This window comes from Nicotiana tabacum, chromosome 10 (assembly GCF_000715075.1).
Source record: "Nicotiana tabacum cultivar K326 chromosome 10, ASM71507v2, whole genome shotgun sequence".
NCBI lineage: Eukaryota > Viridiplantae > Streptophyta > Magnoliopsida > Solanales > Solanaceae > Nicotiana > Nicotiana tabacum.
The window spans coordinates 74725099-74737108 of NC_134089.1; the positions used below are offsets into that span (position 1 = coordinate 74725099).

Consider the following 12010-nt stretch of genomic DNA (forward strand, 5'->3'; position numbering starts at 1 on the left):
AAATTGGGGGTTATGACTTGACTAATTAGTGGCCTTTGAGTGATGATTTGAGGGACCAATTGAGGTCCGACTTTGGTACTTTTTGTATGCCTGAACTCGTGGGGGTGTAAGGATTCTGGAAATGTAAATTTTACATGATTCCGAGACGTGGGCCCGAGGGGCATTTTGGTTATTTTTCCTAATTTCGCGTATTAGATTAGAATTTCTTTGTAGAATCAGTTACTTGAAGTGTTATTTATATTATGAAATTTAATTGAATAGATTTGGGCCATTTGGAGCCGAGTACCGCGGCAAGAGAGTGGTTTCAGATTGATTTGAGCTGGTTTGAGGTAAGTGGCTTGCCTAACCTTATGCGGGGGACCTTCCCTCTAGGATTTGGTATATTTGATAATTGAAATGCCTTGTACGTGAGGTGACGGGTGCGTACTCGAGCTAATTGTTGAAAATTCGGTTTTCTTTAAGTAATTTCAATTGTGTTCCTTTTTCCTGTTTCATTTTACTTGCAATTTAAACCTATTGCTAGCTTAGAAAAAGCATGTCTAATTAACTTAATTGTTTATTTGCTTAAACTGCCTTAATTGAATTCTGTGAAGCATGCTAAATTAGAATTACCTGTTTTATTTGGTACGAAATTGAGTTTAATTGAGTATTCTTGTGTTGCTGCTGTGTGTTTTACTTTGGGACTGCTGGACGGCATCCCGGGAGATCCCATGTACGTATTTATGATTTGAACTGAGGTGCGGGATACCAAGAGATCCCTGGCACGTATATTGAGGATACCAAGAGATCCTCGGGATACCAAGAGATCCCTAGCATATATATTGAGGATACCAAAAGATCCTCGGGATACCAAGAGATCCCTGGGCATATATATTGAGGATACTGAAGGATCCCCGGTTATTATCCTTGTTATGAGTAGTATTTCCTTGTGATGGTCTTTATCTTTATCTCTGTTTCAGTTATTGTATTCCTTATTATCCTGTATTAAGTTCTTATTGTAGATTCTCAGTTGTAATGCTTATCTTATTCTGTCATCTCTATATTTATTTAATCTCAGTAGGGCCCTGACCTTCCTCGTCACTACCCGACCGAGGTTAGGCTTGGCACTTACTGAGTACCGCTGTGGTGTACTCATGCCCTTTATGCGCATGTTTTTCATGTGCAGATCCAGGTACTGCGACTCAGTCCTATCACCCTTGAGGCGAGGTGACTGCTCCGAGACTTCGAGGTATATCTGCCGTGTCCGCAGACCGAGGAGTCCCTTTCCATTCTATCTTGTAGTGACAGCCCTTCCATCTTTTCTGTTGATGTAGACATTTCGGAGTTTGAGCATTTTATTATATTCGTAGCTTGTGATTCATGAGTTTCCGGGTTTTGGGAAAACTGTATTAGTTTATGAGAGTTGGTACTGTGTATGCCGAGTGACACTTTTAAACGCTGTTATATCACTCTATTTCTGTTTTAAATTGTTTTTATTCTGCAATTTAGGCTTACCTAGTCGTAGAGACTAGGTGCCGTCACGATGGTTCACAGAGGGCGAACCGGGGTCGTGACACTCTACTCATTTTATATTATTAGTGGTATCACGCCACTTGCGTTTCCCCGAGGAAGTAACAAGTTCTTCACGGTCTTGATATGTGCATATAAATTTTTGAATAGTGAAAATCACTTGGGAAATTTGCATAAAAACAACCAAGTTCAAGAATAATAGTCAATAAAGGTAACATGAATATATTTTCCAAGGCCTCACATCATGTTGAACAAGTTCAAAGGGTAACTTCGCATGATTTGTAGACTCAGCTCCAGAAAGAGTTACACTGTAGTTGCCAAAGCTGGCACGACGAGTGAAGTGATTGCCTAGAAAAGGATCACGGGATCATCTACAAAAGATTAAAAAGGCCTGGATGTCCAACACAACTGTAAACAAGTAAAAGAGGCTCAGCAACTATACAATGGAAGAAGCACCAGACGGATACCATATACCTTCAAATGCCCTTTCCTCCTGTACCTCAATTCTGCATCATAATAGATTTGTCACTAAAACTTATGGAAGAATCAAATGTTTATGTACATTTGCTAATAGAAATAAGATGTAAAGTGCATTCGGGAAAACATTATACAAAGGCAAGAGTTAACCATACCAACCAGAAACGCCCATGTTGCTCAGTCTAATCCACTTATAATTCGAGCACTCCGATATTCTCCTTATGTGATGTCGAAAATATAGAATAGCTTGAATATCAGAACGAGTGATTGTGACATAGTTCAAGAAATCAACTGATCTCTTATATCTCTCGGGTCAATAAGAGACTCCCCTTTCATGAGAGGACCAAACAAACACATTAAAATTTAGTTCACTTTGTTAGAGAGAAGATATTCTCAAACGACATCGTTACAAAAATAGTAAAGTAAAATAACTTGCAGACATATTCAGCAATCCCTGTTAGGTTCTCGAACTAGCAACCAATGTGACAAGCTTGTCACATATGAAAAGTATGTATCAACTTGAAGAGATGTGTTAGATAGCTAAGTTTAGTTTCTTAGAGGATTAAAGTGTGTACACGAAAGTCGTAACCACATGGTACAAGTATAAAGATATACATCTAAAGTTTGTATGCTATAGGAGGAAGATATTTGTCTCAATCTTCTCTCTGGATTCTCTAATTTCTGATAGACATGCTCTAAAACAAGAAATAATGCACAATTATTTGGACTGGGTCTCCCTAATTGATAAACAATATTCCATAATCAAATTCAGTAATTACATCCATTAATTACAGAATATTTACAAATTTTATAACACAAATAATCATAACAGTATTGTTGAACGACTTCCACCATGCCTCCTAACCACGGATGCTCATTTGCTAAATGTGGACACTCCCAACATATGGCAGAATGAGACTCTAAATCCATGCTGCCAGAATATGAGAATAACATACGACATGCAATACATGAAAATCATTTACAGTATCGCTTTTGTTTGCAAGGAAGAATAGGGCCCATTCTACAAAGAAGTCACAAGCAGTAGGTGGAAAAAGCTCCACAGCCAACAAACAGATGCAGTTTACAGGAAGATAAACTCCGCAGTATCTTTCTATTTCCACTTTCTAATTGATCCAAGGTGTAGAAAATAGCGCACTGAATATTTCCCACTTCTTAGGAAGGCATCAACTCGACATATATTAATTGCAGGGAAGCATGTCGTGTCCCCAAATCACTGCATTAATTGCAAGAACACTTGCACATGCACATATACATGCAGCGAAAAGGACTGATACCATATTAAAACATCTCCATCGATATCTATATATTTTGTTATTACTACTGAACAACATCAAAAGAAAAAAAACTACAGAACCAAGCTACACTCGGATGCAAACAAAAATGAGAAAAATATACCTCCACTCCATCTCGCACAGACACCCCTAAATCTTGGGAGTAAAAGGCACGAGCAATGAACTTCCGAGTCCTTGTATCTTTCGCTCCTAATAAAGACGAAATGTCTTCAATAAGTTATCACTCTTCTTGAATGACCTGTTAAAAGCAACTCATAAGCTAAAAAAACAAGAAAAGAAAGATGCAATAACCTGACATAGCATCTATTTTCTGTCCCAATCTACGCTAGCACCTAAACTAAAGTAAACCAAATTCTATAAATCCTATTCCTGGATACATACTGATATTCTACAATATCATGCAACGGAATCTCAAGATATCCTATTCCTGGCTATATCCTCATATATCTACTAGGTATTCCACAATATTAGGCAAAGTAAATCATGACATAGAAAAAGAGACAAAAATCAATCTCACTCTTGTTTTTATTTTCTTTTTACACAACTTGAATTTCTATTCAAGGAATTTACCAGGGAGCATTGCTCTTCCAGTGCGTCGAAATTAATGTATATAATCTTTTAGCTGTTCCTTGCATAAGACATCAGATAACTGATCCATAAAGTCAACAACAACTATTATGCCAGGTAGATGACTGTGAGGAAACATCTAATTTATCAGCATCCGTGAAACCTGAGATTTGCTATGTAATAATTAGATCTTTTAGTTGCCTTGGTGCACATTTTAGCTGGAAGCTGCTAAGCATTTATGTGTAAGCCTTCTCCCTTGACTGAAGGACAGAGCAAACTAGAATATAACTGATACTTCAGTGAACAGCATAAGTTAGATACAAATAAATGAACATAAACTTGCCCTATTGGTAAATCAATAAGAAGTCTGGAGATATTTGCAACAAACCTTCCCCCTCAATGTCAATGACAGTCCAAATTAATGTGTTTCAGATAGAGAGAGGACTTTTGTCAATTGGAAGCTCAGCAAGTACCATATCTACTAAAGCACACTAAAGTAAATAAGCTAAAAATTTGTTGATCATACTTAGTGAATTAAGTGAGTTACAAAGTTTTGGTGCAACGGTAAAAGCTGCCGCCATGTGAGCAAGAGTTCACGGGTTCAAGCCGCGGAAATAGCTTCTTGTAGAAAGCCGCGTACATAAGACCCAATGTGGTTCGACCCTTCCGTGGACCCCGCGATAGCAGGAGCTTGCTTAGTGCACCGAGCTACCCCCCTCCACGTAATATGAAGTCAAACAGCATCAACATGGTAGCATCCTCCTCACTGATATCTCACATCATAAAGTCTCATATCATAAAGTGTTAGCCTGCCTATGATGGCTACCCCAACGACGTCGACGAGCTCTCCTCTTTCTCCCATCCAGTTTTGCCTTAGCTTTTTCTGTCAAGTCTCTTTCACCACGTCGCTTGTACATCTTGAAAGTCATATTTCTCTCTGCAGCCATTTTTCTCAGCTTCTCTGTAATCTCTGCAGCAATCTGTCTATTATAAAGCTTCCTTAGACCCCGCATAAGCTTAGCAAATGTGTCTGGCTGAGGCATCAAACCAGCATCCATCATATCTAAGAAGTACGAACAAGCCTCTTTTACATCTCCATTTGAAAACAATGCATGAATCCAAATGGTCCATGCATACTCATTAAGCTCACATCCTTTGGTCATTATGCAACTCCAGACATCTTTACCTAGTTCAAGTTTCTCTGCTCGTAACAGAGTATTCAACAGGTCCTTCAGAGTACCATATTGAGGAGCAGACAGAAGACCTCGTCCGATCATTTCTTTAAAGTAATCACAAGCTTCTATTAGACGCCCTTGATCAACACAACCATTAATCATAATGACAAAGGTGTCAACCCCTGGACTGATCCCGTTCGTTTCTATTTGGTTCCATGCTTGCACAGCTTCATCAATTTCCCCCAATTTACAAGCTAAACGAATTACTGTATTATAGATGCTAAGGTCAGGAGGTATACCGATATTCTCCATTTCCTTAACAAGTTCCAAACACTCTTCCAACTCTTCCTTCTTCTCATGGGCTAACATTATATGCAAATAAGTAGTCTGATTTGGATTATACCCTTTCTGCAGCATATCATCCAGAAGTTCATAACCTTTTTCAATCTTTCCCCACTTACAAAATCCACTTATCAAGGTAGTATACGTCACAACATCAGCTTCACATCCGTTTCTCTCCATATCCAAGAATACCCGCATAGCTTCCTCCATCTTGTCTTGCGAACAAAGTGCCTGAATTACTATAGTATAAGAAGTTGCATTAGGGTTGCAACCTTTTTTTGTCATCTCCTGCAGAAGATCAAATGCATCAGCCATTTTCCTAGACACTGCATAACCATTAAGCAAGTTGTTATAAACCACAATGTCTGGCTCGAAACCTGCCTCCCTCATTTTCACCAACACGATTTTCGCCTCAGTAAGCTTCCCCTCTTTACACCAACCATATAACAATGAAGTAAAATGCTTTATGGTAGGGGTAAACCTAAACCTCATTTCGTCAAACAATACAGCTGCCTCTTTTACGCTACCATTCTTACACAAAGCATCCAACAGACACCCGAACACATAGTCATCTGGCTCACAACCATATTTGGGCATCTCATCCAACACCTCGATCGCTTTCTTTACCATTCTAGCTGAGGCAAATCTCCTCATCAATACAATAAACACTTCTGGTGTCAAAAACTGAGGATTCTCTTTTCTCATCTCCTCAACAAGTGCCCATACAGTACCAAACTGCCTCATTTTCCCCAAAATCTTGACCATTGATTTGTATGTATCATGACTATGCCTATAACCAGGTTGCTTTGAGGCCCATACAAAGAATCTGTAGCCTAAATTCCCAGCATCACCACAACGACTCAACACACGTTCGGTCAAGCCTGAATGTACTAGGACACCAGATTCTAGCAAAGCAAGCTCAAGTTTTGGAACCCTTGAATGAAACTTTCTCAAAATTCTATAAACCTTCTCTACATCAGCTGAAAATTCATCATGATTCTTGGCAGAATTTAAAAGGGCTGACTCAGAATGTAAAAAAGATTTACCATTTGAGGCCATTTCCGGTAGAATGTGCAGTGAAGATGCTGCACGGAGGCTCAGTGATGAAGGCAAAAGATTGATACTTCTCAACATCTGGAGAACTTCAAATTGGTTTTGTTAGGTTGGTCTCTGCAGATATTTTGCCTCATTCAAGATTAACACTGGGAGTGGGAGGTTGACGGGGGAGGAAGGTGGCAATTGGCGCCGTGCTGGTGTATGTACGGTGGTTGGTGTATTATGGTTGGGCCAACATAATAGAACTAATTTATTTTTGAAAAAAATACATTAAAAATTGCACGAACATCTTATTTGGTCGCCTCAATTTAACCTATATCCATTTTTTTTACCTGTACTTACTTTTTAAACAAATTCAGCCTCTTTCTCCTCCTCCTCTTCCTCAAAGTTATATCCACCCCTATCTTACTCAATGTTGTATTAGGCGATCAATGCCAGTGCGACCTAATTTCTAATGGGAAGTTCACATGTTCCTCTGTTAGAAAAAGAAGCAAAAATGACATCTTTTCTAGGATTTTTGCGCAAAGGAGTTCCATTAAATTAAGCTTCATTCCTTAGTTGGAGAAAGAAGTCCCCTTTGGATGATACCTTAGCCAAATTTAGTCGAAATATTATCTCCAAATGCCCTTGTTGTAGGTCTCCTCAACTAAAAACGTATTCATTGAGAGTGAGACTGCCAATAGAATCTGAAAATACTTTTCTCAGACTATGGATATCAAGATAGATTAAAAATCTCTTTCGGAGCTGGTGGGGGCATCAACACAACAATTCTATGCAAGGTATAACAATACTAACGCGAGAACAAAAACTTCAGCTCTAGAGCTGAAGTTCGCCAGTTACAAAATAAAAACTTCAGCTCTAGAGCTGAAGTTCGCCAGTTACAAAAACAAAAACTTCGCCAGTTACAAAACAAAAACTTCAGCTCTAGAGCTGAACTTTAGGCCCGGCTACTAGAATGCTGAAGTTTTGCATGATTGCCTTTGCTACTTCAGCCCCGTATGCTGAAGTTATGCGAAAAAGCGGGTACCTTGTAATATTTTTTGCAAAGCGGGCACAAGTTAAAACGTAACACAAAAAGCGGGTATAGATGCAAATGCTCCATAAAGATCAGCTATACAATGTAATTTTGGGGCATTTGCATCTATACCCGCTTTTTCTGTCACGTTTTAACTTGTGCACACATTGTAAAAAAAAAATTGCAAGCGTACCCGCTTTTTCACATAACTTCAGCATACAGGGCTGAAGTAGCAAAGACAATCACACAAAATTTTAGCATTCTAGTAGCCGGGCCTGAAGTTCAGCTCTAGAGCTAAAGTTTTTATTTTGTGAGTTTTTGTTCTCGCGTTAGAATTGTTGTAGCTTGCATAGAATTGTTGTGTTGATGCCCCCACCAGCTCCGAAAGAGAGTTTTAATCTATCTTGATGTCCATAGTATGAGAAAAGTATTTCCAGATTCTATTGGCAGTCTCACTCTCAATGAATACGTTTCTAGTTGAGGAGACCTACAACAAGGGCATTTGGACATAATATTTCGACTAAATTTGGCTAAGGTATCATCCAAAGGGAGCTTCTTTCTCCAACTAAGGAATGAATTTTAATTTAATGGAGTTCCTTTGTGCAAAAATCCTGGAAAAGATGTCATTTTTGCTTCTTTTTCTAATAGAGGAACATGTGAACTTCCCATCAGAAGTTAGGTCGTACTGGCACTGACCGCCTAATGCAACATTGAGCAAGATGGGGGCGGATATAACTTTGAGGAGGAGAAGGAGGAGGAGAAAGGGGCTGAAGTTGTTTAAAAAGTGGGTACAAGTTAAAAGTTTTAAAAAAATGGGTATAGATTAAATGGGGACGACTAAATAATGTGCCCCGTGCAATTTTTACGATCTTTAGACAAATAGCCAAATTCACTGTTTATTTTTTAGCCGATAATTGTTACTTATATATAAATTATACATCTATTATACACTATTATATTTTATATATTTTAATTATTTTAAGTTTAAGTATTCGGGTGAACTGAAATTTAAATTAACTTTTTTTACTTTTCTTTTGGAATGTCGATAGGTCGAATTTTGAATTAAATTGAAACATATACACAGTGCCAGTGGTACATAGCTTGTCTAAATTAAAAACGGCAAAGAGCAAAATATACCCATGTACTATGAGAAAAGGCTTAAATATACCCTTCGTTATATTTTGGGTCCAAATATACTCATGTCGTAATACTATTAGTTCAAATATACCCCTCTTCTGTTAAGTTTGTCCAAATTAGACATCCAATTCAACGTGACACTGACATTCGATGATCATGCCACCTCAATGCCCCTAACCCATTTAGATAAAGGTAATTTAGAGAGAGATAATACTAGATCTTTTCTTGACTATGTTATTACAAATGAGTAGAGAAGTCTCCTATTTATTAGAAAGTTGCTTTGTGACCTAGTAACTAATCTTGGTGGCCAAGTAACAAATCTTGGTGACCAAGTAACCAATCTTAGTGACCAATTAACTAGACTAGTTTATGATTAACTAACTTTCTCCCAGGTAATTTCATACTACATGATCTACAACACTCCCCATTGAAAGTCCATTAGTAGATAATATGACTCGTTTGAACCTTAACTAAAATAAAATTCAGTGGAAAAAAATTTTCGAGAAGGAAAAAGAGTACATATATTTAGAAATACGCCTTTTGGTTGCCTCGTTAAAAACCTTGCAAGGAAATCCCAGTGGGACAAAACTTTGTAAGGAGAAAAGAGTACAACACATATTAACTCCCCCTGATAAGAGCATCAATTCACATCTTTGAGCCTTCACATCTCAATCTTGTATACTAGCTTCTTGAAGGTTGGCGTAGGTAGAGATTTGATGAACAAATCAGTCATTTTATCACTTCAATGAATCTGTAGTACATTGATATCACTATTCTTTTGAAGATCATGTGTGAAAAATAACTTTGGTGAAATTTTCTTTCTCCTATCTCCTTTTATGAATCCTCACTTCAATTGGGCTATGCATGCTGCATTGTCTTCATACAAAATCGTGGATAGTTTGTCACACTTCAAATCACATTTTTCTCGAATAAGATATATTATAGACCTCAACCACATACATTCTCGACTTGCTTCATGGATAACAATTATCTCAGCATGATTAGATGAAATAGTCACGATTAATTGCTTAGTTGATCGCCCAGATATGACTGTGCCTCCACATGTAAATATGATATTTGGCTTAACGTATGCACATTTATATGCATATCGCCTCACATTTTACTCATATTTTGTGGATCTTGGATGTGGAATGTAATGATTTATTCTAATTCGTGGTAATTTATGTATAGGAATTACCCGGAAGGAATGTGGAACAAAAGTGCATGAGTTGAAGCATAGAGAACAAAAGAAAAAAAGGGTCAAGTTGTAGCGCCCTGGGTAGTGCATCGCGCACAGGCCAGCGCCAGGGCTAGCGCGACGCACTACCCTGGACGCTGGGTGATGGGACACTCTCCTGTTTCGCTCGGGACAAGGTTTTGATGCTCCTATACACCCCAACTCGTATAAAAAGAAGTCTAAACCTATTTTGGAGAAAGGAGGACGCTACTTTGAAGGAGAATTCACTTTGGGGATACATTGGAGCAAACTTTCTACTAGTTTTCTTCTCTTCTCTTCCTTTAATCTTATAGTTTATTAGTTCTAGAGTTGTGGGGTTTTATGAATGTTGTAGTTTGATTCTTTAATTGTTTTTATTATTTTATCATATTATTTTATTTATACAATCTTGCGCTTCATTGTTTGATTGCTTGATCATCATTTGAATACTATCTAGGATTGAACTCGAGATATGGAATTTTTAGATTGCATGTATGATTGAGTAGAGCGAGATCTAGAACCTCAGTATCAAGAACGAATTTGCGATTAGGATAGGGATATACCTAATCGCCTTGCTTGGTTACTATACAGGAATTGTTAATGCGTTCTTGTTAATCCTAATTCTATAGGAATATATGTGTTAGATTAGCTTGAATAGGCGAGTAGTACTTCGGGAGAATACTACGATTAATATTAAGTCTGTCAATCAATAAACTAGATAGATTAATTAGGCAATTTAAGTGAAAGATTCAACGGGATTGTTAGCTAACCCATAGATCTAGAATATTTTCTCCAATTGAATTCGTCTCTAAGGTTTCCGACTTGTTTTCTGTAATCGCTTAATTTGCTACTCTAGATTAGTTTTAGTTAAATATTCATACTTTAGAAAATTGCTTGAATAGATTAATTGTCTTAGTTTAATTTAATAAATAGTTAATCAAAAGTTCCCATAAGTACGATATCTAGACTTATAATCTTATATTACTTGTATGACCACGTATACTTGTGTGTGCGTTTGGGAGCAACAAGTATTTGACGCCATTACTGGGGACTTAGAAATTAACTATTTTACTAGATTAGATTGTTACTTTTTGTCTATTCAAGTTATTTATTTATTTATTTATTTATTTATTTATTTATTTTAGCTTAGTTTAATATTTAATTATCTTTGTTGACATGACATCTTGGAATGAAAATTTGTCAAATATTGGTCATTCTTATTTTGGTAATCCTTGTCTATAGTATGGAGAACCGCACTTATGAAAAAATTGTGAGAATATTTTCGGGAGCGAGTTGGGTACACCATCTCAATCTTTTGCGTGGAATATTTGTAATGTATGTGGTGGTCAAGGTGGCCATTGGGATGATTGTCCTAATTTTTATTATCCCACTCGAGCTCTTATTATGATTTATCTATTAATGTTTGTAATTTTGTTAAGAGCATTGAAGTAAACGATGTGGAATGCGCTGCTCGTATTATAGACACAGTGCGGCAAATAATTGAGAAAAATGATGAAATTTAAAAAAAATTGCCTTAGAAGTCAAGGTACCGCAGGCTAGAATGGAAGAATTAATGGCCAATTTTCTAGAGCAACCTCAACTCGACGAAGAGAGTGAATTCCTACAAGTTGTAAAAGTTGAAGAAGCAGATATAGTGAGCCAATCTTGGCTAGAGGAACAAGCTCAGCTGGTAAAATTTCACCGGTTTCTACATAATGGTCTTTCAAATATGGCAGAACAGCTGATAGAAGGAAGAAGTGATCTAGAGTAGAACAATTTGGCTCAGATATCCATGACCTGCATGTTAAAGCGTTTTTAGAGTTGGTGCGCATTGGACCTCATTCTGTCACGACCCCAAAATTCCGCCAGAGGATGTTATGATGGCACCTAGTCCATATGACTATGTATGCCTAACACATACTGAGTTAATAACATAATTAAAATTTTTAATCATTAAATCATAAAACACTAGACATACATAGTTCCAAACGACCCATAGTTATACATTCCCAAAACCTATCGTACGGAATCATAAGCTCTACTGAAATACACTGAAATTTCTAAATACATTACTATTTTAAAATGAAGATAAATAGTAGTAACGATATTATTTGAAGGTGACTCCGAGGCTTGCGAACGTCGTGTAGGTATACCTTGGAGTCTCTAGCCACGCAGATACAACTCTCAACAACACGATCAGAAG

At 37.4% G+C, this 12010-nt stretch overlaps 1 protein-coding gene across 4 annotated transcripts; it reads right to left on the minus strand.

The window, feature by feature from the left end:
* Positions 1-1765: 1765 nt before the first annotated feature.
* On the minus strand, positions 1766-7145 carry LOC107787990 (putative pentatricopeptide repeat-containing protein At5g65820). 4 transcript variants are annotated; one of them, XM_075222982.1, is made up of 4 exons: positions 3870-7145; positions 3403-3537; positions 2142-2315; positions 1766-2015 (listed from the first exon to the last, which is right to left on the minus strand). In XM_075222982.1, the coding sequence occupies exon 1, from the start codon at positions 6515-6517 to the stop codon at positions 4661-4663; it is 1857 nt and encodes a 618-aa protein (XP_075079083.1). In that variant the 5' UTR covers positions 6518-7145; the 3' UTR covers positions 1766-2015; positions 2142-2315; positions 3403-3537; positions 3870-4660. The 4 variants fall into 4 exon arrangements, with proteins under 4 accessions (XP_075079083.1, XP_016465113.2, XP_075079085.1 ...); XM_016609627.2 differs by having other exon boundaries at positions 2142-3537; positions 4393-7145; XM_075222984.1 differs by having other exon boundaries at positions 2146-3537.
* Positions 7146-12010: the final 4865 nt, after the last annotated feature.

Coding starts and splice junctions, on each gene's coding strand:
- LOC107787990 (XM_016609627.2), bottom strand. CDS start 6,517: ATGTTGAGAAGTATCAATCTTTTGCCTTCATCACTGAGCCTCCGTGCA.